Source organism: Amphiura filiformis, chromosome 17, assembly GCF_039555335.1.
Source record: "Amphiura filiformis chromosome 17, Afil_fr2py, whole genome shotgun sequence".
Classification (NCBI taxonomy): Eukaryota; Metazoa; Echinodermata; class Ophiuroidea; order Amphilepidida; family Amphiuridae; genus Amphiura; species Amphiura filiformis.
The window spans coordinates 56,372,590-56,398,644 of record NC_092644.1 but is presented as its reverse complement, the minus strand read 5'-3'; the positions used below and the strand labels follow the sequence as shown (position 1 = coordinate 56,398,644).

General features: G+C 37.5%; 1 protein-coding gene across 1 annotated transcript; it reads right to left on the bottom strand.

Annotated features, from left to right (window-relative positions):
* Nucleotides 1-8,653: 8,653 nt before the first annotated feature.
* Nucleotides 8,654-16,576, bottom strand: LOC140137312 (uncharacterized). The gene is made up of 2 exons (XM_072158954.1): nt 16,097-16,576; nt 8,654-10,214 (listed from the first exon to the last, which is right to left on the bottom strand). The coding sequence occupies exons 1-2, from the start codon at nt 16,471-16,473 to the stop codon at nt 8,654-8,656; spliced, it is 1,938 nt and encodes a 645-aa protein (XP_072015055.1). The 5' UTR covers nt 16,474-16,576.
* Between the last annotated feature and the right edge of the window lie 9,479 nt (nt 16,577-26,055).

Here is a 26,055-nt window from a genome sequence, read left to right as displayed (position 1 = left end):
TGGACACAGCATTCAATACAGTGCATCAAGTAAGAGCAATGTGATTGGTGTGAACAATCATACCACGTCACACACTCATCAAATACGTTTTTGCCAAAGTGTAATTTTTTATTTTTTTTTTATTTACATTTTTCTGAACTAATTTCCTAAGATTTCCAATCTGCTGCTGAATGGTCTCTGTGTTTTTGTTATTCTCAAATTATAAAACAGTTTATTTTTGTTTATTCCAAGAATGCTAATTTTGTGTTTATTGCTTTTAAATGGAAACAAGTGATCTTTAGTTGTCGTTTAGGTATCCAAATATATTGATATGTCAATTTTTTTCTTCAAATGTTTCAAAAGTTTCTCTCTATCTCATTCTTCTTTTTCAGTTTCAAGTACATCTTGGATGACACATACGTCTTTGAGGACTGGCCTGTTGAAAACACAAGAAGAATTGCAAGATTTATGTCACAAGTTAACAAACTAGAAACACTGGTGACAGCAATAGAACAAGGGACAGACTGTTCCACATAGGAGTAGGCCCTATAGACTGACATACCCCCATAGTTGGGCAAGGTTTCAGATTGACGACTGAGAAACTTGTGTGTAAATTTTGATTTGGGAGATTGATTCTACGCATTTGTGTCCAAGTTAATCTTTCACCAGCATCTGAAATTTGATATATATCATATTATACCATTGAGCACACAAACCTGTCCCAATGACATGCAAGATAATAGGTGCATCGGAAGTTGCGCTATGATTCATGACAGAAATTGCTCATGTCTATCTTACTTGTGTGTGTGGCACGATTTGAAATGTTTGTTTTGCAGTCATCAGTAACAAGCACAATGACATGCGCAGTGACAATGAAGGGTATATGTGATACGATCCCATCCAATCAGATTAAAGTCGGCAATAATAAAATTGAGATATAGGTAAAAACGAGGAGCAAAAAAATGCAAAAGAGAAAATTTACATATAAATGTTCATAACCAAGTATGCCAGGGATAGGGATATGATAATAGCACACTTTTCAACATCTCTGATTTGTTCTGAGTGGATCATATTGTGTCACATTTACTTACAAAGAGGATTTTATTCAAATAGTGTAAATAGTATCTACATGACTTATTTAAAATAGTACACTGCAAGTATATTCATAATGCTAAGCTGGGAATGGACATTGATTTGGTAGAAGTATGCTCCAAATCTAGAATTATTTTCATCAGATTTTTTATAATTTTGTAGTATCGTCTTTTTTAGCACATGGTTTACACAGATGTACTTGTAAAATTTTACCAGTGACTTATGCAAGTGAAAATTGAGCACAATTATATATGTATTACCTCAAAAAAGTGGCAAAATGAAATTGTGTCCATAATCTGACATCTCCAGAATTGCACAACCTTTTAAGGTGACTGGGCACTCTCAGAGGTGCAATATTGAAATTGCTGTAACTTATTAATTATTCATACAAGATATACTTTACATTTAAGGAAATATAAGCATATTAGTGTAAAAACGACAATTTTTGAGAAAATCATTATGCTCTTCTGAGAGTGCACAGTCTCCTTAAACTGAAAGTGTGTGACATGATCTGGTACATGGAAGCCAAAGGCAGCAAATTTGATATTGAGATAAAGGCAAAAATATGGAGTAAGACAACAATAAAATATAAAGAAAATAGACATCACAAACCTTCATAACTTTAGAACCAAGAGCGCTAGACCTTTGGTGTTTTTCGTATATGATGGTTTAATGTTTGTATAAGGTAAATCACATAATTGAGTTAAGAGCCTTAACCTACAATTTGAACTGTGTGTTACTTATAATACTTCTCATATCTCCTAGAGAACTACCCCCTTTCTTACAGCATTCCTCATTGGTTAATTAAGGGATATATTCATCTGAGTGACCAATTAGAATGCAGTCTTCTTGTGGCCAATCAGTAGGAAGTATTCATGTATAACTGAATTTTGAAATTGAAAACCTTTCAAAAACTGACTTACCAGTCAGATTTGCCTTAAGGAGATGAAAAAAACACACCGTTTAACAGGCTCGATCGACCCAGAATTTGCATTTTTTTTCTGTATGCATATAAAATCAGCTGTTTTTTGGCAAAAACAAAATATATTTTGACTAAAAAAATGAAAGCAAAACAAATTTTGACTGATTCTTGTGATTTTGTAGGGTTATTTTAGATATTTGCAAAAAACAACAACAAACAAGCATACAATAAATGTCTTAACAACCAACCCTGCTTGAAAGGTCCGTCCTTCTTGTCCTTCAAGGTTTTCTTGTTGCATGAAGGCATAAACTTAGGGCTTGGTTTGTTTTGTATAGGCCATATATTTGTGTGTACAGACTGTTTCCTGTTTCAATATTTTAATATATTTACGAATTAGGACATGTTGATGATTTTATAGAATCTATGAAACATTTGATACAAATTTGATTGTATTTTTGTGTCTTTTCATATTTCGTCTGTGTATTGATGCATCAAATTTGTAAAGTAAAACCTTTGCAAAAACTAAGAATTTGTGCCTATAATATTATATTATTTGAGCACAGTTAGTGTATCACAAATGAAAGGACCAATGAGGTAGAACCAAAGAGTACCAACTCTGGCATGTTTGTATGTCGCACATAGGGGACAAATATTATCAAAGACAGAAATAAAAAGATTTTATCGCGTCTGACGTTACTGTCGATTACGATCATTGATTGGTTAATAGCGCGTAAAAGGAAGACCGATTTATGTGGTGCCGATCGGAGAAAAGGAATAGCAGTGAATGGCAAAAAATTACGTACTTTTACAAGGCAAAAAGCAACATTTCTAGGCATTGTTGACATGGTGCATTCGCGAAAGAGAGTTTCCTACTATAAAGACCTAACTTTTGAGATGGTTTGTGTGTTTGAAGGTGCAAAATTAACAATAAGGCACCCGGTTATACCACCGCGTTCAGCAAGTCATCGGATCATCACGACACTTGTAAACAAACTGTGCTCGAGTTTGATTGACAGTTGACGTCAGACGCGATAAAATCTTTTTATCTCTGTCTTTGATAATAGTGCACCTTTGGATAATCTCACTATGCACCTGGCAAACTTTGATTCAAAGTGCATTGTTGTTTGTGTTCTGCATGTAACATGTTGTGCTAAAAATACGCCTAAGAGCTGAGTATGCAAATGTTTGTAATGCTCAAGCCTAAATACGCATATTATTATTTGATTTCGTGCTCTTGCTGAACATGAGTGACAAACCAAAATGGCTGATTTACCATTTAAGTTGGTACTCTTTGGGTATAATCTATTTTAGTGGCACAGAACTTGATTGTGATTTCAAGTTAGGTATGACAATCATTTTTAATGCTCTATCTATCTCGTATTTCAGACCATTTTCATCAAAGTTGGAGGAAATTTTCTGTTGACCCATGTGGAGCCCAAATGTTTACAGTTTCACCAATAACTCCAGACTGATAAATCATAGAAAGCTTGAAATATATATTTTCTGAATCCTTATTACAAAAGGAATACTTTGGAATTGGTTTTTGAACCCTGTGTAAACTTTGACCCTAGATATCTCAAAATACCCTGTCAAATTCCTCAAAATGATGATAGTCATACCTAAGTTTCCACTTAAGGTTAGCCGAGAGTTTTTCATGCGCTTGATTCCAGAGGGGCGCAAGTTCATAACAGAAACAGCCATGCAGAAAATGAACAAGCGTACCGGGATGTAGGCCTATACTTACAATAGAATATCGATCCACGGTCAAGACATGAAACTTGGCTTAGCTCGTGCCTGGAGTCGGGGGGGGGGGGGGGGGGCGTGAGGGGCGGCATGCCGGGGGGCACAAGCCATTTTCCGCAATTTTCATAAGGATTTTATAAATTTTATAAATACAACAATAACATCAACAACAATATCAAAAAGCAATTATTTGCAAATCGAATTTGGGAAGAATATTCAACAAGACAGACTTAGCAGGCCTACCAATTTCTGAATTATATAAAGTGAAAAGTTACGATTCACTGCAGTCAGCGAATCAATCAAATAAAACTAAAAAGAAAGGAGCAAGAAAGAATAAAGAAATAGTGAAAAGAGAAAGAGAGAAAGAAAAGAACAAAAAAGAAAGAAAGAAAGAAATAAAGAAAGAAATGAAAAAATTAAAAGGAGAAAGAAAAGAGGAAAGAAAGGAAGTATAAATGAGAAAAGAGAGAGATAAAAAAAAGAAAATTCAGCCACACGGGGACTCGAACCCACAAAAAATGTTTCATAAAAGCTTCCCAGTCCAGCGCTCTATCCACTCGGCCATACATCAGCTTACGCAATTGCTTGTTCTCAAGCGGAAATATAACTATAATTTGATGCAATTATATGTGATTACAATCGCGTCCGCACAATGGCTCTTAGAATAAACATGCATGTCGGCGCTGAAATTTTGAACGAACTGACGGAGGAAAACCTCGTTTTTTGGAATACTAGCTTCAATTTGCAGTGAAAATCAAATGGGATTGCAATTGGCAGAATGTTGAGAAATAATGTAGGTATTCAGATGTCTAAATTAACGTCCCGTAATCAAGATATCGATAATTTCACAAAACAGTTTTTTCCGAGGCAAGATTCTCGAAAATGTTCCCCAAAAACGGGCTTTTAAAATTTAATCGGTACTGTATTTGGTTCTTCCCCATGGCAACCTTATTTCTTTAATCGATTTGTAGTACAATACAAAAAAGAAGAAAACAATCACTCGACGTGGTTTTATACGGAGCGCACATTTGAAAAAAACGTCATGGAACATGTTTTTGATCTTGTGAACATGGTGCGTAAAACGGCTTTAAATGAAGGATTTTCAAATTTATTACATGCAATGCATCAACATTTCACTTGCTGTGATATTTGATTACTGAGAAAACTCTGTTTTAGAGAACAACTTTATACGTCTTTTATACGTTTTTTATACGTCTCTTCGTGTAACCTTAAGGCAATATTTTAGGGTAGTACTAGATTATTTCTATTTGGGATAGAACTGAACTTTGAAGTAGTATTCTCTTGAATGTGTATTCTATGTACATAATAAGATTGTAGTCAGATTGTACACACTGAAGTCAAATAATGGACCATGTTACCTTTCTTACACAGACATTTATAATTCAAAGATCAGGCAATGATTGAATGAATGACAAACCTGTATTTTTGAAGAAAAAAAATGTGGCAAATTTTATGAAATAGTTTTCATTTGTGGTCCTTTTTGTTAAGAAAGACCTAGATGTTTTTAATGTGCAAGTGTATGGAGATGAGGGTGTTATTAGTGGCCAAAGAGGGTGCCATACATAACCTGTTTCCAATCAGTCCTAGGAGTTCAACACAGAAACCTATTTTCAAGAAAACGTAGTAATAAAAGCTTATTAAGACAGAAAAAAAGTTTCCCATACCCAGCAAACACAAAAATGTTAAAACATTATGTTATAAACACGTTTTGATTTTATTCACAATGTTTTAATAACATTTAAATGTGGTGTTATATCAAGGTTTTGATATGAAAAAAATAATACATCATTTTTTACATGTTGTCAAAATGTTATTGTAAAATATTTTTTGGCAAATATTTTTGCAATATATTTTGTCAACTTTTAAATAACATTGTTAGAATGTTATTAAAACGTTTTATAACTGGACAATATTTTGCTTTAACTGGATAAGTGGCTTGAAAATCAACAATTCAAAATGTATTTCTTTAGGTCAGAATTTATGAAAAGTTTGTGCAACACTGGGCGTTGAGTATTATTGATTTTGTACTTTCTAAATAATGGCATGAAAATACCACCAATTTTACTGGATTTTCAAATTAAAAAAACACAGAAATGCGTGCAGCCGACAGGAAACATACTTTTTTGGCTATGGAATTTTATGCTTTTCCCCTTCTCCCAGACTACATTCCTGCATATGGTCTATCAGGTTGATTTGTGAGTTGGCCCACACATCTTATTTGCAGTGCTGGCACAATTTTCAATTAATTTCTGCAGGAAGTTTGCATACGACCCGACCCGCCTTATCATGTAAGAATAATTGTCCCAAAATATAATATTTTATGTAGAATATTTATTTTTGTCAATTTGTCATTTTTCTAAACTACCAAAGTAAACTGTTTGCAATGATATAAAGTGTTAATTTATTATATAGTAAGATATGAAATAAAGATTAAACACACAGCGTTTGTAGTTGTATGATGATTTATTTAATTGTTTTGCAATCAATGCACAAATACAAACAAAAAAACGACTTCATATTTCATTCATGCAAATACAGGTGAAGATGATGAATATTTTGTTTTTAGCATGATCATACTCTTGAAACAAAAAACAAAACCTAAACAAAAGTTTGAAAATTGATTTAAAAAAATTAATTTTGTCAAATATGTCAAATACATGGATAAATATATTTTAAGATTTATAATATGCATGTAGCCAAGTGCATTATTTGATAAAGATTTCGGTTTAATCACTCAAAAATAAGATATTCGCCATTTCTTAAGGGATCGGATAGTGACGTTTGTGCAGTATTTTATTGTGGGACATGAGAACACATCAGATAACACCAAATTATATTCTCAACACAAGGAATGTCCTATATTTAGATTTTTTTGAAATTCGGGATATAATACAAATTTTATGCTAAATTATTAAAAATTTGCATTTTAGATATTAATCCTTGAAGTAAAACTCTTAAGTAAATCTAATGATATTTACCTGAAGCTGTCCAACATTTTTGACCTTTCCTATTGAAGATACACTTTCTATAAGTACATATCATTAGATTTATAAAGTTTACTTCGAGGACTGCTAAATATCAAATTTTTAATCATTTGCCATACAATTTGTGTTGTATCGTGAATATAACAAAAATCATTTGAAAATTATTTGATATCAGAAGGATATTCAGAATGCAAGTTGTTTGATGTGCTCTCAGGTCCCGCAAAAAATTTAATTTGAAAATTATGACCTTTCCTTTTGAAGATATACATTTTTTTTCAAAAATACACTTGAAGTGCATTATCATTAGATTAATAAAGTTTACTTCAAGGATTGTTAAATATAAAAAAATATAAATTTTTAATAATTTGCCATAAAATTTGTATTATATTGCGAATTTCAACAAATCAAAATTATTTGATATCATCAGGACATTCCTCATATTCAGTAAAAAAAAAGTTCTTTAGCCAAGAAAATTGTTTTGTAGAACCAAAAATGGTTCATACTGCTTTTCACAACTTTGCGACGAGTCCTTGAATTGATTAATTAGAAAGTCCCTATAGGCCTATGTAGACCTTTTTAAAAGGTTCTTTATAGGACTTTTAAAAGTTCTGTATAGAACCTTATCATTGCTTAGGGTGCTGCATACGGGACAAAAACGTTGGTATACGATTCCTTGAATTATATTCACTGTTAAAATGGTCGCTCGGTAAATAAAAACCTTTACCAAATGATTTCAAAACGTTTAATGTTAAAAACAGTTGTTTTACGCAAGTTGTTTATTTTTCAAAGTTGTCATGCTCATTTTTGAACAACCATTTTAACAGTATCACGATTATTAATTTTCACATATTGTTGTTCCCATTATTCATATTCTACATTTTAGATGTCAAAGAAAAAGAAAAAGTTTGAAATCAAAAGTTTGAAATCAAAACGCAAAACCCTAGAAGACACTTTCTTTAATGCCATCTAAATAAAGCCTAGGCCCTACCTTTAAATAACTGGGTACAAGTTTACTTACCTAGCTAGGGCACTTCAATTATCCAATTGCTAGATAAATTATAATTATTATCTATATAATTTCCATACACATTTTATAATACAAAGGTTACACCGGAGGCTACACACAATTTTGATATAATATACAACAATTGATATTTGATAGAATCCTACATTGTTTACCTTCTACATAACGGTAATTTGATATAAATTGGATACAAATAGTCACATAAATCCATATGCGTAGATCCCGGGGGATGGGGGGGGGGAGGGGGTAACCCCTCCCCCAATAATTTGCCAGGGGTGGTCCATAAAATCACCCCCGTGTTTGGCCGTTTTAGCCCCAAAAGTGCAAATTTTTCTTGAAGTATTATAGTGAAGTACATTACCTTTTGGCAACAGAATAAGTTAATGGTAATAAGCGCCGAAAAATGTTAGTATATGGAAGCAAAACTGATGAAAGATAGTACCAAAGTGAAATGCAATTTGTAGGCTAAAATGGCAAAACATTGGGGGGGGGGGTGATTGCATGTATGGGCCATTCCCCTATCAAAATATTGGGGTATCTGCCCCCCCCCCCCCTCGCATCTACGCCTATGCCAAGAGGATACAATGTTGCATTGTAAGCAGATGGCTTTCAATAAACATCAAAACTTGATGGGTACTGATCGTTTTGATACAGAAGGTATACCGTTGGTTTATCTGCTAGGTACATTCCTCTAGACTTTGAAAGTCTCTGCATTATAGTTTACTTGATTTGTAGCTTAATAAGTTGGCGATGAATCAATATTGCTCAATCGGAATAGTTTGATATCCCCATACTCATTATTGTCACCCCACTCCGCGACCAACATTCTGGTATCATCAGACATCAATGTCAAGCCTTCGGGACTATCAATATCGTCGCAGATGCATCCTAAAAACTCACCCGATGTAGAGAAGCAATAGACACCTTTACTCTCCGCGCCAAAATTTGCGATACAAATTTCGTTGCTAACACTGATACACACACCAGACGGATACCACGATTCCAGTTGCGGATGCTGAATAGGGTTAAGGGTACGCAGCTGGTTGCCATCGAAATCGATGATGTGGACCCGACCTTTTCTTCTCTTGGTGACATCACGATGTAGTCATCTTTTGTGACCGCCAAAAAGTACGGGGTTACGAGTACATAGAAGCTTTTGACGTGACTACCATCGGTATAATGAACACTGATGTACTTTCTGCTTTCTTCTCCGACAAGAACTTGCTCAGCAGATCTTCTAAATGCAAGACCTCGAAGCATGACTACATCAGGTACTTTGACGTCATCACCAGGTGGTAATGTGGAAAACTTTCGAAGATACCGACCACCTGCATCATAGACTGAGACGTATTTCTTCTTTTCCGTTGTGACGAAGATTTCGTCACTTGAAGGCGCAAAGGTTACATCTGTCGCTTTTTTGGAACGCTTATCCAAAGAAAACTTGTAAGTCGCATCAGTACCATAAATATGAACCGGGGTGTCTGGATCGCTGTTTGCAATCACAATATTTCCACAGGATGTTACTGCAATTCCTGAAGGACATTTCAACATGCCGGGATCTTCGCGCCCAAAATTACGATCCAGGATCCAAGTGCCCTGTGATACCTTTGCTACACCTAAAGTCAACGTTCCAAGTCGCTGGATATTTGAACCAATATCGGAATCGCGGTTGAAATTTATACAACAAAGGCCCTCTTCAAGCTCCTTCTCAACAAAGGACGAATTCTGAAATGAATTCATCAACTGCTGGTAAATAGATGTCACGTCAAAGTCGGATCCTTCGTTCAGTAGTTGAGTAGCAACCTCTTGAGCTCTCTTCAACTGAGCTTGTTCACTCAACAGTCTTCGTTCAACAGCACCAAACTTACTCTCTACCGCGGTGACATGTTCTTGAATCCGGTTCTTCTCATCTGAGTAGACTTTGTGAACATGGCTAATTATGATTTCTGCTGCCTTCTCGATGTCAAATCCAACTTGCTCTGCGTTCTTATTAAGATGACCCTGGGTTGATCTCGTTACGCTAAGTGCATCCTTGATTCTTAAAGCCGTTGCGCTACTCTCCTCAAGAAGTCGTTGAATTTGTTGTTTCTGTTTCAAAGCAGCAATGTTCAGTTCAACATAGACGTGGTCTGGACTGCTATGACTGACCACAGTACAATCACGACAGATCAACACGTTGCAAGTTTCACAGAAGAACCACAAAACTTGCGCCTTGTGTTTCTTGCACATCAGGTGCTTTTCGTCAGCAAATACATTGACATCTACTTTGCCAGATTGCAGATCCGCCAATTTGTATATTTGATGGTTTCGCAGAAGTTTGATGCGTTGATGAAGTTGGATGCCTTTCTTGCAGAGGAATCCATCACAGTTAAGACAACGTGCTAACAGAACAGTGCTAGTTCCCTCACAGCAAATGCAGGCGGCATCCTTTCCAGGAATCGTTTTTTGACTGAAATGAAATAAAATAAGAAAGGTACAACACTGTAAAACCATGTCTTTTACAGCAGTCTTTTGGCAATTCTTTATGTCTTGTAATAGGTATGTCTTTAAAGATAAAACTATAAACACCTGTCTTGTCCAAAGACATCAAGGACACTGGCTCAATTAGACGGGACGTGACAGACGGGACGTGACAGACGGGACATTTTTAGTGCTTTTCTCAAAAAATTATTTGAGTTTGTAAAAAATTATTTGAGTTTGCAAAAAATTATTAGAGTTTGCCAAAATTAGTAGAGTTTGCACAAATTATTTGAGTTTGCAGAAATTAATTTAAGTTTGCAAATATTATTTGAGTTTGTAAAATATTATTTGAGTTTGTAAAAAATTATTAGAGTTTGCAAAAATTATTAGAGTTTGCAGAAATTTGAGTTTGTAAAAAATTATTTTAAGTTTGCATGTCCCTCATGGTACACCGTAAAATAGAGGACATAATTTTAAAGTCTTTTAGCGGAGAGTGATGATTAAATTTAAAGAGAATAACTTCAACAATATACTATTTTTTGCTCACCACGCCTTTCGCTAGTATAGAGGGGGACATGCGTTTACGCTCGTATATAGTGGGGGCTGTGTGAGTTGTCTTGCAAAGAGACGCGACCTCGGGACGCGAGTTTGTATCTTACTTGCGAATTTGTAAAAAGCATGGGATCGCAGTGCGAGTTATCTTCGTTTTCATAAAGCCTGCACTTCAAAGGGAGAAAGAGAAAGAAAGCAGAATTTATTTCTGCGTATTATGACACCTCGTTTGTTGCAATTGTTCCAATATTGGTGCCACAGTGCGCATTTAAATCATGTGGAAATAACCAAAGATTTTAAAGTTGCAGCAAAATCCCATTGTGTTATGTTTTCATTATCTGGATATGGTTAAGTCGGCAGCTTGCCTTCAACTGGTTAAAATCGCGCAATGGTCAACTTGAATTCAGTATCTATGGAAGGAAATGTTTTTGGCTCTCATTGGATTATTCTTTTTGTTTCATGAATTCGAAATTGATAAAAACATGCGGCCAAGGGTGGCATCTAATGGTAACATTTGCCAATCATGGAATTGGAATCTAACTTTGCCACCGAAAGGACAACTTGCAAGTGTAGGCCATACAGATTCCCTCTAAATGCACGAAACAAATTTAAACTGAGCTCAAAAAGAAATCTATGAGAATGCGTAAAAGATCCTTAATTCACAAAGAGTAAGTGGAATAGTGTGGAACAAGACCAGTTTTTGAAGAAAGTGCGTGAAAAGCAGAAATCATAACCGTTTTGGAAATTATCATCTGTACAATGATCATTATGCATTCTTACAGATTTCTTTTGCTGGGTGCCAATTATTGTGCTGTAAATATGGTCCAGGAAGCTGTTCCATGTCAGTGCATTTTGCTATTTTAGTTCATTTTGATGGACAGGATTCTAAGATATGACCTTGTGAAAAAATATAAGTATATTTTTGCGCTCAGTTTATATAGTGACCCAATACCGAACATACCGTACTTGCTTCATCAATGGATATCAATGGGAATTGCGGCAACTTTCAAATCTTGGTTACTTTCATTTAAATTTACGTTGCAACATGGGCGTCAATCCGGGGGGGGCGGACGTGTTCCCCACCTTTCGGCGCAATCTTTGACTTTGACTTTGACGAAATACTCCGCAACGCCTCTTCTGAAGCCAAACGCAAAGGAATGTGAGAGCGCTGAGAGAGCTATTAATCTTGGAGTTTTTGTTGTTTTCTTAGGTGGTTGGTTACTTCTTGTTTGAATGCTTCCGTTGTTTCGATGTTAATGATGTTGTTAGGCAGGGTATTCCATTCATTAATTGTTTTTGGAAAAAATGAGTCTCTGAGACAGTTCTTGTTGGCTCGTGGTCTGTTAAATGCCTTGACGTTTTGACGGCGAGTGGGGCGGGTGACTGGTATGAGAAATTTTTGAGCCGGTATGGCGACCTGACCTGTGGTGGTTTTGTGTAGCAGAGTGAGGCGACTAGCTTGTCGACGCAGTTGTAGTGAGTCCCATTCCAGTTGTGTCAACATTTTAGTGACACTACTATATTGGTCGTAATTTCTGCAGGCAAATCTTGCAGCTTTGCGTTGCACCGCCTCCAATTTAAGTATGTGTTCTTTAGTTGCCGGATCCCATACGGTTCCGCAATACTCTAGGTGCGGCCGCACTAATGCCTTATAGGCAGTTGATTTGAGTTCAGTGGTACACGGATGCAAATTTCTACGCACTACCCCTAGAACTCGATTGGCTTTTGAGATGGCATGATTGATGTGGTTATCCCATTTAAGATTATTTGTTATTTGAATACCCAGATATGAGTGTGAGTCCGTTTCTTGCAACACAGACTGCCCTAGTTTGTACTGATGGGTAGTCTTACTTCTAGAATGTGACAATTTAAGTGTGAAACACTTACTGGCATTAAATTGCATTTGCCAGTTGTTTTGCCACATATGCAAGGTATCAAGATCAGATTGAAGGCGAGAAACATCAGAGTTGTCGTGGATGGGGCGATACATTACACAGTCATCAGCAAATAAACGAACCTCCGACGAGATGTTACCAGGGAGGTCGTTTATATATGCTAAGAACAATAAGGGGCCGAGGACGGTGCCTTGGGGAACGCCTGATCTAACTGGCACCCACTGTGAATGATCACCATCCACGACAACTATCTGTTTCCGCTGTGTTAAAAATTTTTACCCATGTATGAGTCCTGTCGGTTATACCATATTTTTCTAACTTGTAAAGCAGCCTCTGGTGAGGAACCGTGTCGAACGCCTTGCTGAAGTCCATGATTACCATATCGACAGATGTTTTGGAATCAAGGGCTTCAGCAAGGTCGTTGACAGTAAGGATTAATTGGCTCTCACACGAGTGACCACGGCGGAAGCCGTGTTGCCTGTCCGATAGGACATTGAAATTATTAAAGTGGTGCATAATTTGGCTATGAAGTATGTGTTCTAACAGTTTGCAACAAATAGGTGTCAAAGACACAGGCCTGTAATTTGATGCAGTGGCTCTGTCCCCTTTTTTAAAAATTGGGGTGATGTTAGCTGTGAGCCAGTCTGAAGGAAGGGACCCTGTGTCTAAAGACTTCCTGAAAATGTGTGTCAACGCCGGTGTGAGTTCTTTGGCAAAAGATTTCAGGATTTTTGCTGGGATGCCGTCCGGCCCTGGGGCCTTGTTAACTTCCAAATCATTCAGTAATTTGAATACCCCCTCCTGGGATATTTCAAACTCAGGCATTGGGGGATAACCCTGTTGTTTAGGCAGGTTATCGGTAGGGTTTTCATTGGTAAAGACCGATTCAAACTGGTGATTTAGGATTTCAGCTTTTCCAACACTATCACTAATAAGTGAGCCATTGCTTCTAAGAGCAGGAATGCCCACACTATCGTTGCGTAACTTCTTCACGAAGCTCCAGAATTGCTTTGGGGACTCAATGCATGAGGATCTTACCCATCTCCAGTATGCCACCTTAGTGTCTTTTTGTACTTCTTTACGGATGTTTCTGAAATTTTGTTTGTCAGTTTCATTACCAGATTTTCTGGCTTTGTTAAAGATTCTTTGCTTTTTCCTCAACTTCCTACGGATGCTCGGTGAGATCCATGGGGTATTATTCTTTTTTGAAGAATAATTTGAGGGAATGTGTGTGTCCATTGCCTGAAATATACCTTCTTTAAACACTTTCCAATCATCCTCAACAGTGGAAGAATTTGAGGCCAAAATTTTGGAGCTGAGATTGGTAAAATCTTTCTTCAACCCTTCATTATTGGCTTTTTGGTATTTGTACACTTTTCTAGGCTTAGATTTCAAAAGCTTAGGAGATGTTGCCATGTCAATCATTGGGATTCCGTCATGGTCGCTAATCCCCGGGTTGGTCATAACATTGTTGACCAAAGTTGGATTGGAGGTAAGAAAGAGATCTAAAATCTTATCCTCCCTTGTTGGCTCAGTTACCATTTGGGTTAGGTTAAATTGTTCGGCTATCTCAATCATGAGCTTACATAGCCCAACATCTCTAGCTCCAGGATTGACAGTATGATTGGCCCAATTGATACCCCCCAGGTTGAAATCTCCACCTAAGCACACGGTCGTACCCTTGGTGATGTTAATACGAGCAAGAGACGATCTTAACATCTCCAAATAATTTGGGTCAGTATTGCTGGGTGTTCTATAAAACGCACCAATGAGGATGTCCTTGCACCCAACGAGCTGAATGCGTACCCAAGCAATTTCACAATCGGTGTCGAGATCAACCTGGTGAGTACCAATTAGGTCATTTCGTAAAGCAACAAATACACCTCCTCTCCCATCGTGTGAGTTCCTGTCTTTTCTTATGGCTGTAAAGTCCGGTGGAAATACCTCGCTGTTACTCACAGAGTCGTTGAGCCAAGACTCCGTGCCAATTATGACATGGGGCTTATTGGTGTCAATGCAAGCATGAAACGCCTCTCGCTTCGCTCTAACACTCTGGAAATTAACAACCAGAAACCTCAGAGATCCAACTTTGTGGACCTTTTTGTTCTTAGTTTTTGGGTCATTTACATTTATGCCAGGTAACTTCACAGGGGATGACGATGCCCTAGGCGAGCCAAGTATTAGACCACCATCCTCATTCACAGAACCCAAGCTGCTAAAGCTATTAGAACATTCAATGCTTGAGTTACTGAACAAGTGGCACTCTGAGTAGTTGGCCTCACCGCAAGCATCACAGTACCATATCACCTTACTCCCATCCAAGTTTTCGTAAGTTTGGGTAGACATTCCCATGCAATCAGCATGGTACCAGCTGAGACAGCTGTCGCACCTTATACCTTTCTGACCCCACTTAACGGCAAGAGAACATACTTGGCACGGGAACTTAGGCTTGTATGGCCCTGGATTAAGTTCTATATCATGAGCATTGATCAATAATAACAAGTGGAAATATGAGAGTACCAGGTTGGATTTTGTGCACGTATAACTTGGGGCACTCTTGATGATACTGAAAGTATGGGGGATGTGAGCTGCCCTTAAGACAGTTTGCTTGGCTACCACCATCGACACTGCGCTTTCATTGAAAGAAATTGAATGCCATGAATTGGACCATGGTAGGGTGTATTGTGAGAATTGAACTGGGTTAAGACCCAGCGTAACACCAAGTACGGCAAATGAATGAAATACATTGTTTTTCAACTGGGATACTGTATAAGTACTGATGGGATACACACCACTCAATAAGCCAGGGAAAACAACTTTCTCGTTTGTATGAGTTCTTAAAAATACTAATTTAAGTAGAAGGTACAACGTTGCTGTCGTAATTGTGAGCTTCATTGTTCATACTGATGGTGAAGAACAGCTGCAAAGGTCAGGTGCCACACCGGTACTACTCATTTACACACAACCAGCCACACCGCTACCCAGGTGCTAGCAGGCCATTGCAGATGTCGTGGACGCCATCTTTAAATACTCGGTATACACGCCAGATACGATGACTTATTTTACAATTTAACAAGATTAGATCTTACCAAATCTCTCCAAAAATCAAAAGCAATGACCAATTTTTTATTCGTTTCAGCCACTTTTAGACAATTCAGACCGACTACCCCCCCCACCGTTTCAAGTCGGATTGGCACTATAGCGTTACAACATCAATATTGGGACCATTTCAACAAAAGGTGTCATAATGTGCAGAAATAAAAGTTGCTCCAATGCATTTTCCCAATTTGGCAAACAATTAACCGTTTTGGCGAGGAGTTACTCTTTTTGATGTGTTTATCTATTATTATAGACCTAGTACAATATACAACTGTAGAGTTGACCAGATACTCTAGAATGAATTCAATGCAAGACAACTTCATACCTTCTTTCTGCCATGGATGCAATGAAGACATTATCTGACAAGCCCTCAAGTCCGTCACCAGATGGCATTGCTGTGGTACTTTTGCACACTGGGCAGCATAGAAACTCTTCACTATGTGCTGTACCTGCCTTATCTTCGCTTGTCGATGTCCATTGTCTCAGACAAGATAAGCAGAATACGTGTAAACATGGTAGAGATTTAGGATTGGTAACCGTTTCATTGCAGAGACCACATTTGGTTAGTTCCGCAGTAATACTTGTAGGCTGGTCGGCCATGATATCGGTGGGTTTGATTTTATGATATTGAAGCCGACGGAAATGGCGTGAACAGAAGCCGACAAAAGTGGCAAGCCGGCTCCAATAGCATTCGGTACACATAGTGCACTGGACGGAGTATCAGTGTGTTGATGTGTTGCAGTCCGGGATTGCAGTTGAATATCCCGCGACACGCTGACCCAACCCATAATCAATTCAAACAATAATTTTGCTTTAGAATGTTGCCAAAATTGTTTTACATCTAAACTGTCAAAAGTCGCCCAATTTCTCCTTATACAAATGGAGCTAATTGGTTTTGGTTGTAGCAAGATTGTCGAAGTTCAGCCCAATTTGGCTGCTTGATGATAAACCGCGACATGATTCATCAAGAAAACATTGTGCCCTGGGTCAGGAAAGTTGAGATAAACACTAAACAACGAGTGAAATGATATTGATTTATCAATAAAGGTATTAGCATCTGTAGGCATGTCTCATCTAAAAATAGGCCTATAAAATACGACGATTTACGACAAAGGTTAAACAATTACCCTTAATTACACTTGATACATTTGTATTCAGGATTCAGTAGGTTAGTTGATTATAATTATGTTCAAGCCATTTAGTACCATATCCATTTTCTTTCCAGGACTGGCCGGCCAGTTTTTCCTTGGAATTGGTTGGTATATACACCCACAACTTCTTCAGGGATCATTCCACACATGTAGAATATAGCTCGCGGAAGAACAATTTCCTTAAATTCAGACATTTGGTCCCATTATATTAGTCAGCATGTAGCTTCTTGAAAAGTTGCGCATTGTGATCCCAATGAGCATTCGGATAAATATCATCTTTGTCTTTCCTGTCGCTGGTGAATCACTCAAAATGATCAATTCATATTTAATAAGGTCTTTCCTGTCGCTGGTGCATCACACAAAATGATTAATTCATATTTAATAAGGTTGTCTTTCCTGGCGCTGGTACATCACACAAAATGATCAATTCATGTTTAATAAGGTTGTCTTTCCTGGCGCTGGTGCATCACACAAAATTACCAATTCATATTTAATAAGGTTGTCTTTCATGGCGCTGGTGCATCACACAAAATGATCAATTCATGTTTAATAAGGTTGTCTTTCCCGGCGCTGGTGCATCACACAAAATGATTAATTCATATTTAATAAGGTTGTCTTTCCTGGCACTGGTGCATTACACAAAATGATCAATTCATGTTTAATAAGGTTGTCTTTCCCGGCGCTGGTGCATCACACAAAATGATCAATTCATATATAACAACGTTGTCTTTCCTGGCGCTGGTGCATTACACAAAATGATCAATTCATATTTAATAAGGTTGTCTTTCCTGGCGCTGGTGCATCACACAAAATGATCAATTCATGTTTAATAAGGTTGTCTTTCCTGTCGCTGGGGCATCACACAAAATGATCAATTCATATTTAATAAGGTTGTCTTTCCTGGCGCTGGTGCATCACACAAAATAATCAATTCATGTTTAATAAGGTTGTCTTTCCCGGCGCTGGGGCATCACACAAAATGATCAATTCATATTTAATAAGGTTGTCTTTCCCGGCGCTGGTGCATCACACAAAAAGGTTGTCTTTCCCGGCGCAGGTGCATCACACAAAATGATTAATTCATATTTAATAAGGTTGTCTTTCCTGGGGCTGGGGCATCACACAAAATGATCAATGCATATTTAATAAGGTTGCCTTTCCTGGCGCTGGTGCATCACACAAAACGATCAATTCATATTTAATAAGGTTATCTTTCCTGGCGCTGGTGCATCACACAAAATGATCAATTCATATTTAATAAGGTTGTCTTTCATGGCGCTGGTGCATCACTCAAAATGATCAATTCATATTTAATAAGGTTGTCTTTCCTGGCGCTGGTGCATCACACAAAATGATCAATTCATATTTAATAAGGTTGTCTTTCCCGGCGCTGGTGCATCACACAAAATGATTAATTCATATCAAATAAGGTTGTCTTTCCTGTCGCTGGTGCATCACACATAATGATAAATTCATGTTTAATAAGGTTGTCTTTCCTGGCACTGGGGCATCACACAAAATGATCAATTCATATTTAATAAGGTTGTCTTTCCCGGCGCTGGTGCATCACACAAAATGATCAATTCATGTTTAATAAGGTTGTCTTTCCTGGCGCTGGTGCATCACACAAAAAGGTTGTCTTTCCTGGCGCTGGTGCATCACACAAAATGATCAATTCATATTTAATAAGGTTGTCTTTCCTGGCGCTGGTGCTTCACACAAAATGACCAATTCATATTTAATAAGGTTGTCTTTCCTGGCGCTGGGGCATCACAAAATGATCAATTCATGTTTAATAAGGTTGTCTTTCCTGGCGCTGGTGCATCACACAAAACGATCAATTCATATTTAATAAGGTTGTCTTTCCTGGCGCTGGTGCATCACACAAAATGATCAATTCATATTTAATAAGGTTGTCTTTCCTGGCGCTGGTGCATCACACAAAATGATCAATTCATATTTAATAAGGTTGTCTTTCCTGGCGCTGGTGCATCACACAAAATGATCAATTCATATTTAATAAGGTCGTCTTTCCCGGCGCTGGTGCATCACACAAAATGTTAATTCATATCAAATAAGGTTGTCTTTCCTGTCGCTGGTGCATCACACATAATGATAAATTCATGTTTAACAAGGTTGTGTTCCTGGCACTGGGGCATCACACAAAATGATCAATTCATATTTAATAAGGTTGTCTTTCCCGGCGCTGGTGTATCACACAAAATGATCAATTCATGTTTAATAAGGTGGTCTTTCCTGGCGCTGGTGCATCACACAAAAAGGTTGTCTTTCCTGGCGCTGGTGCATCACACAAAATGATCAATTCATATTTAATAAGGTTGTCTTTCCTGGCGCTGGTGCATCACACAAAATGATCCAATTCATATTTAATAAGGTTGTCTTTCCTGGCGCTGGTGCATCACACAAAATGATCAATTCATGTTTAATAAGGTTGTCTTTCCTGTCGCTGGGGCATCACACAAAATGATCAATTCATATTTAATAAGGTTGTCTTTCCTGGCGCTGGTGCATCACACAAAATGATCAATTCATGTTTAATAAGGTTGTCTTTCCCGGCGCTGGGGCATCACACAAAATGATCAATTCATATTTAATAAGGTTGTCTTTCCCGGCGCTGGTGCATCACACAAAAAGGTTGTCTTTCCCGGCGCTGGTGCATCACACAAAATGATTAATTCATATTTAATAAGGTTGTCTTTCCTGGGGCTGGGGCATCACACAAAATGATCAATTCATATTTAATAAGGTTGTCTTTCCTGGCGCTGGTGCATCACACAAAATGATCAATTCATATTTAATAAGGTTGTCTTTCCTGGCGCTGGGGCATCACACAAAATGATCAATTCATGTTTAATAAGGTTGTCTTTCCTGGCGCTGGTGCATCACACAAAATGATTAATTCATGTTTAATAAGGTTGTCTTTCCTGGCACTGGGGCATCACACAAAATGATCAATTCATATTTAATAAGGTTGTCTTTCCCGGCGCTGGTGCATCACACAAAATGATCAATTCATATTTAATAAGGTTGTCTTTCCTGGCGCTGGGGCATCACACAAAATGATCAATTCATGTTTAATAAGGTTGTCTTTCCTGGCGCTGGTGCATCACACAAAATGATTAATTCATATCAAATAAGGTTGTCTTTCCTGTCGCTGGTGCATCACACATAATGATAAATTCATGTTTAACAAGGTTGTCTTTCCTGGCACTGGGGCATCACACAAAATGATCAATTCATATTTAATAAGGTTGTCTTTCCCGGCGCTGGTGTATCACACAAAATGATCAATTCATGTTTAATAAGGTTGTCTTTCCTGGCGCTGGTGCATCACACAAAAGGTTGTCTTTCCTGGCGCTGGTGCATCACACAAAATGATCAATTCATATTTAATAAGGTTGTCTTTCCTGGCGCTGGTGCATCACACAAAATGATCCAATTCATATTTAATAAGGTTGTCTTTCCTGGCGCTGGTGCATCACACAAAATGATCAATTCATGTTTAATAAGGTTGTCTTTCCTGTCGCTGGGGCATCACACAAAATGATCAATTCATATTTAATAAGGTTGTCTTTCCTGGCGCTGGTGCATCACACAAAATGATCAATTCATGTTTAATAAGGTTGTCTTTCCCGGCGCTGGGGCATCACACAAAATGATCAATTCATATTTAATAAGGTTGTCTTTCCCGGCGCTGGTGCATCACACAAAAAGGTTGTCTTTCCCGGCGCTGGTGCATCACACAAAATGATTAATTCATATTTAATAAGGTTGTCTTTCCTGGGGCTGGGGCATCACACAAAATGATCAATTCATATTTAATAAGGTTGTCTTTCCTGGCGCTGGTGCATCACACAAAATGATCAATTCATATTTAATAAGGTTGTCTTTCCTGGCGCTGGGGCATCACACAAAATGATCAATTCATGTTTAATAAGGTTGTCTTTCCTGGCGCTGGTGCATCACACAAAACGATCAATTCATGTTTAATAAGGTTGTCTTTCCTGGCACTGGGGCATCACACAAAAAGGTTGTCTTTCCTGGCGCTGGTGCATCACAGAAAATGATCAATTCATATTTAATAAGGTTGTCTTTCCTGGCGCTGGTGCATCACACAAAATGATCCAATTCATATTTAATAAGGTTGTCTTTCCTGGCGCTGGGGCATCACACAAAATGATCAATTCATGTTTAATAAGGTTGTCTTTCCTGGCGCTGGTGCATCACACAAAACGATCAATTCATATTTAATAAGGTTGTCTTTCCTGGCGCTGGTGCATCACACAAAATGATCAATTCATATTTAATAAGGTTGTCTTTCCTGGCGCTGGGGCATCACACAAAATGATCAATTCATGTTTAATAAGGTTGTCTTTCCTGGCGCTGGTGCATCACACAAAACGATCAATTCATGTTTAATAAGGTTGTCTTTCCTGGCACTGGGGCATCACACAAAAAGGTTGTCTTTCCTGGCGCTGGTGCATCACAGAAAATGATCAATTCATATTTAATAAGGTTGTCTTTCCTGGCGCTGGTGCATCACACAAAATGATCCAATTCATATTTAATAAGGTTGTCTTTCCTGGCGCTGGGGCATCACACAAAATGATCAATTCATGTTTAATAAGGTTGTCTTTCCTGGCGCTGGTGCATCACACAAAACGATCAATTCATATTTAATAAGGTTGTCTTTCCTGGCGCTGGTGCATCACACAAAATGATCAATTCATATTTAATAAGGTTGTCTTTCCTGGCGCTGGGGCATCACACAAAATGATCAATTCATATTTAATAAGGTTGTCTTTCCTGGCGCTGGGGCATCACACAAAATGATCAATTCATATTTAATAAGGTTGTCTTTCCTGGCGCTGGTGCATTACACAAAATGATCAATTCATATTTAATAAGGTTGTCTTTCCTGGCGCTGGGGCATCACACAAAATGATCAATTCATATTTAATAAGGTTGTCTTTCCTGGCGCTGGGGCATCACACAAAATGATCAATTCATATTTAATAAGGTTGTCTTTCATGGCGCTGGTGCATCACACAAAATGATCAATTCATATTTAATAAGGTTATCTTTCCCGGCGCTGGTGCATCACACAAAATGATCAATTCATGTTTAATAAGGTTGTCTTTCCCGGCGCTGGTGCATCACACAAAATTATCAATTCATATTTAATAAGGTTATCTTTCCCGGCGCTGGTGCATCACACAAAATGATCAATTCATGTTTAATAAGGTTGTCTTTCCTGGCGCTAGTGCATCACACAAAATGATCAATTCATATTTAATAAGGTTGTCTTTCCTGGCGCTGGTGCATCACACAAAATGATTAATTCATATTTAATAGGGTTGCCTTTCCCGGCGCTGGTGCATCACACAAAATGATCAATTCATATTTAATAAGGTTGTCTTTCCTGGCGCTGGTGCATCACACAAAATGATTAATTCATATTTAATAGGGTTGTCTTTCCCGGCGCTGGTGCATCACACAAAATGATCAATTCATATTTAATAAGGTTTCTTTCCTGGCGCTGGGGCATCACACAAAATGATCAATTCATATATAACAAGGTTTTTTTCCTGGCGCCGGTGCATTCACAGAAAATGATCAATTCATATTTAATAAGGTTGTCTTTCCTGGCGCTGGTGCATCACACAAAATGATCAATTCATATTTAATAAGGTTGTCTTTCCTGGCGCTGGTGCATCACACAAAATGACCAATTCATATTTAATAAGGCTGTCTTTTTTAATTTTTAATATTTAATATGAATGTTTTTTTATATGATCAATTCATATTTAATAAGGTTTCTTTCCTGGCGCTGGGGCATCACACAAAATGATCAATTCATATTTAATAAGGTTGTCTTTCCTGGCGCTGGTGCATCACACAAAATGATCAATTCATATTTAATAAGGTTGTCTTTCCTGGCGCTGGTGCATCACACAAAATGATCAATTCATATTTAATAAGGTTTCTTTCCTGGCGCTGGGGCATCACACAAAATGATCAATTCATATTTAATAAGGTTGTCTTTCCTGGCGCTGGTGCATCACACAAAATGATCAATTCATATTTAATAAGGTTGTCTTTCCTGGCGCTGGTGCATCACACAAAATGATTAATTCATATCAAATAAGGTTGTCTTTCCTGTCGCTGGTGCATCACACATAATGATAAATTCATGTTTAATAAGGTTGTCTTTCCTGGCACTGGGGCATCACACAAAAATGTTGTCTTTCCTGGCGCTGGTGCATCACACAAAATGATCAATTCATATTTAATAAGGTTGTCTTTCCTGGCGCTGGTGCATCACACAAAATGATCCAATTCATATTTAATAAGGTTGTCTTTCCTGGCGCTGGGGCATCACACAAAATGATCAATTCATGTTTAATAAGGTTGTCTTTCCTGGCGCTGCACAGTGGGCCAGAATCGCCTCGAAGTGTGCCAAAATTATAAACGGACAATCAAACGCATACAAACAAGGTAAAATGGCTATATTACGGGTTTTCGAGGCTGCAGAATTCAATGGAAGCATTTTTAGAAATGTATGACGTCATAAAAATGCTGAACGGTGATTGGTCGATTATTTTTACAACAGTATTTTAAATGATACATGTTAAAATTTTAATTGAAAAATCAAAATAGGGGTTCCAAGAGGAGCAAAATTCAATGATGACATTTTGGAAAGCGTATGACGTCATTAATATGCTGATATATGATTGGTCAATTATTCCTCCCGCAATAATTCAAATGCCTGTGTAAGAAGTATTATAAAAACTTTCAAATCGGGGCTTTTAAGGACTGCGGAATCCAATAGAGCCATTTTCCAAGGCATATGACGTCATTAAAATAACGAGCCGTGATTGGTTAATTACTCTTACAACAGTGATTCAAATGTCCGATTGGAAAAGTATTATCAAATAGCATATTCAAGGTTATACGGATTGCAAAATTCACTGACGGCATTTTAATATAAGCAAACAAACAACCAACCAGACTAAATGTTGGGGGTGGGCCCGGGGGGTGGGGTAAAATTTGTAGGTGATTCTTTCTGCCGGACTCCAAAACGTTGCCATTGTCTTAAACGTAATTTTGGCCCTAATTTGCAACCCATCAATATACCAATTTCCTTGAAAAAGCAACCGATTTTGCTCAAATTGGGTGCTTTTACCAATATGTTTATCAAAATACACAATAATACTGGGCGTTTTCGTCTATGGTGAAAACCCACCCATCGCTTTACCAAAATTGGCAAAAAAGCACCCCCAAAGGCAAGCACATAATACGTATACCATGTCAATGGAAGATCCCCGGATGTTACAACTTCAACGTCATCACAAACGACACTAAATAATTTGATTCAAATTGCAATTCTCCATTACAGACACGTGATTTGGTCGTTCGCTATATAGGCGAATGTGAATTAGATTTTTTTCAAGTAGGCCTAGACGTAATACCAAATCTAGATGTCACGTTTAAAATTGGCAGACCATGGGGTTCTTGTGTCTTGAATTACTTTCATAAATTCTATAATTTATATGGATGTTCAAAGCAGAATAGAATGTGCATGTAATATATAAATCTACGTTTCAATCAAAAGGCTAATGAGGTTAGAATAGGCCTACTCTAATCCCCTGATATTCATAATTTTCAGCACAGAGCTTAGGGTTTTTCATATGAACTGTGAAACTGAGCTACTTTCATGAAATTGTTTTATGATATATACCATTATCATGATTAAAACTAATCCAAATGTATAGTTAGCATATATGCCTTGTGATACTGCGTATATCAGGCCCTTTTTCTTCTAAAAGATCATGTGCCTTCCTTTTCTTTGAACGATCGACAGTGCCTCCCACATATTCGATGGACGTCTCGGCCCTCCTAGGAGGTGCTGGTGCTGATGAAGTTCCTTCAGAATAAGAAATGCTACGAACCTCTGCAGCTGAAAGTTCAGCTGCTGCATTGGAGTTCTTCATCAAATGTCAGTTTCCGGTTAAGCCAGTCTTCATTTCGAGTGTGAAATGATCCACATAGTGTCTACAGTTATTCCATCGTTCACGTAAACGATAAAGAATGCTTTTTACTGTCTTTTAATTTAATACCTTTCAAAATGTTAAGCTATGTTACTAAGTATCTGGAAGTTCAATTCTATGATGAATGTGCAAAGCATCCATACATACATGGTATGATAAATTTATATCTGAAAGTGAGCCTGCTGCATAAGCAGCATAAAAAAAAGTTTTTGATAAAGATTCCATGATTTTGTTTTATCTCGATCAATGATGTTTTAAAATATTGAGACCTTATGCTATTTCTTAGAGCAGAGTTGTAGTGAAAACCGCAAAATCCCCAGGGTATTTAAGCAATATGAGGGCGCTATGCACATGACATGATAAACCCGCACGCCGTACTGATCCATCAAAATCAGCTGAAATGTGAGCAAATAGGGTACATTGTATGGGCCCTGGCATGCAGGCTGGCAAATATTTGCAAAAACCATTGCCATCAACATAGTTCTAAGACTTGTCTACAAATGATAACATTATTTTTTGAACAGGAATCGACAGGAATCCAAACTAAATTTCTATTTTTTCCCAAAATGCATATTTTTACCATATTTCACCAAATTAGCCCCTTATTACTCCTGATTAATACAATTATTTATATTTTGGCTTGAATGATCTGGTTTGACTACTATTAGGTATGACATATGCACAATGGTAAGACAACAGTTTCTCATTTACTAACGTTACATTAGTTGTTTTCAAAATTCACACTTTTACTATTTTAAGAGAAAATATAACACTTTTGGGGCAAATTCATGACTAAACGACACTTATGAAATCCATCGAAACATAAATTATGGGCCAAATAATATACTTCAGAATGTTTTCTTTCTCAAACAACTGAAAAAGTTTGGAAATTCCACATTCACCAAATTTTAATTTTGGCACACTTTGATTCCGCCCTGGCCCACTGTGCGCTGGTGCATCACACAAAACGATCAATTCATATTTAATAAGGTTGTCTTTCCTGGCGCTGGTGCATCACACAAAATGATCAATTCATATTTAATAAGGTTGTCTTTCCAGGC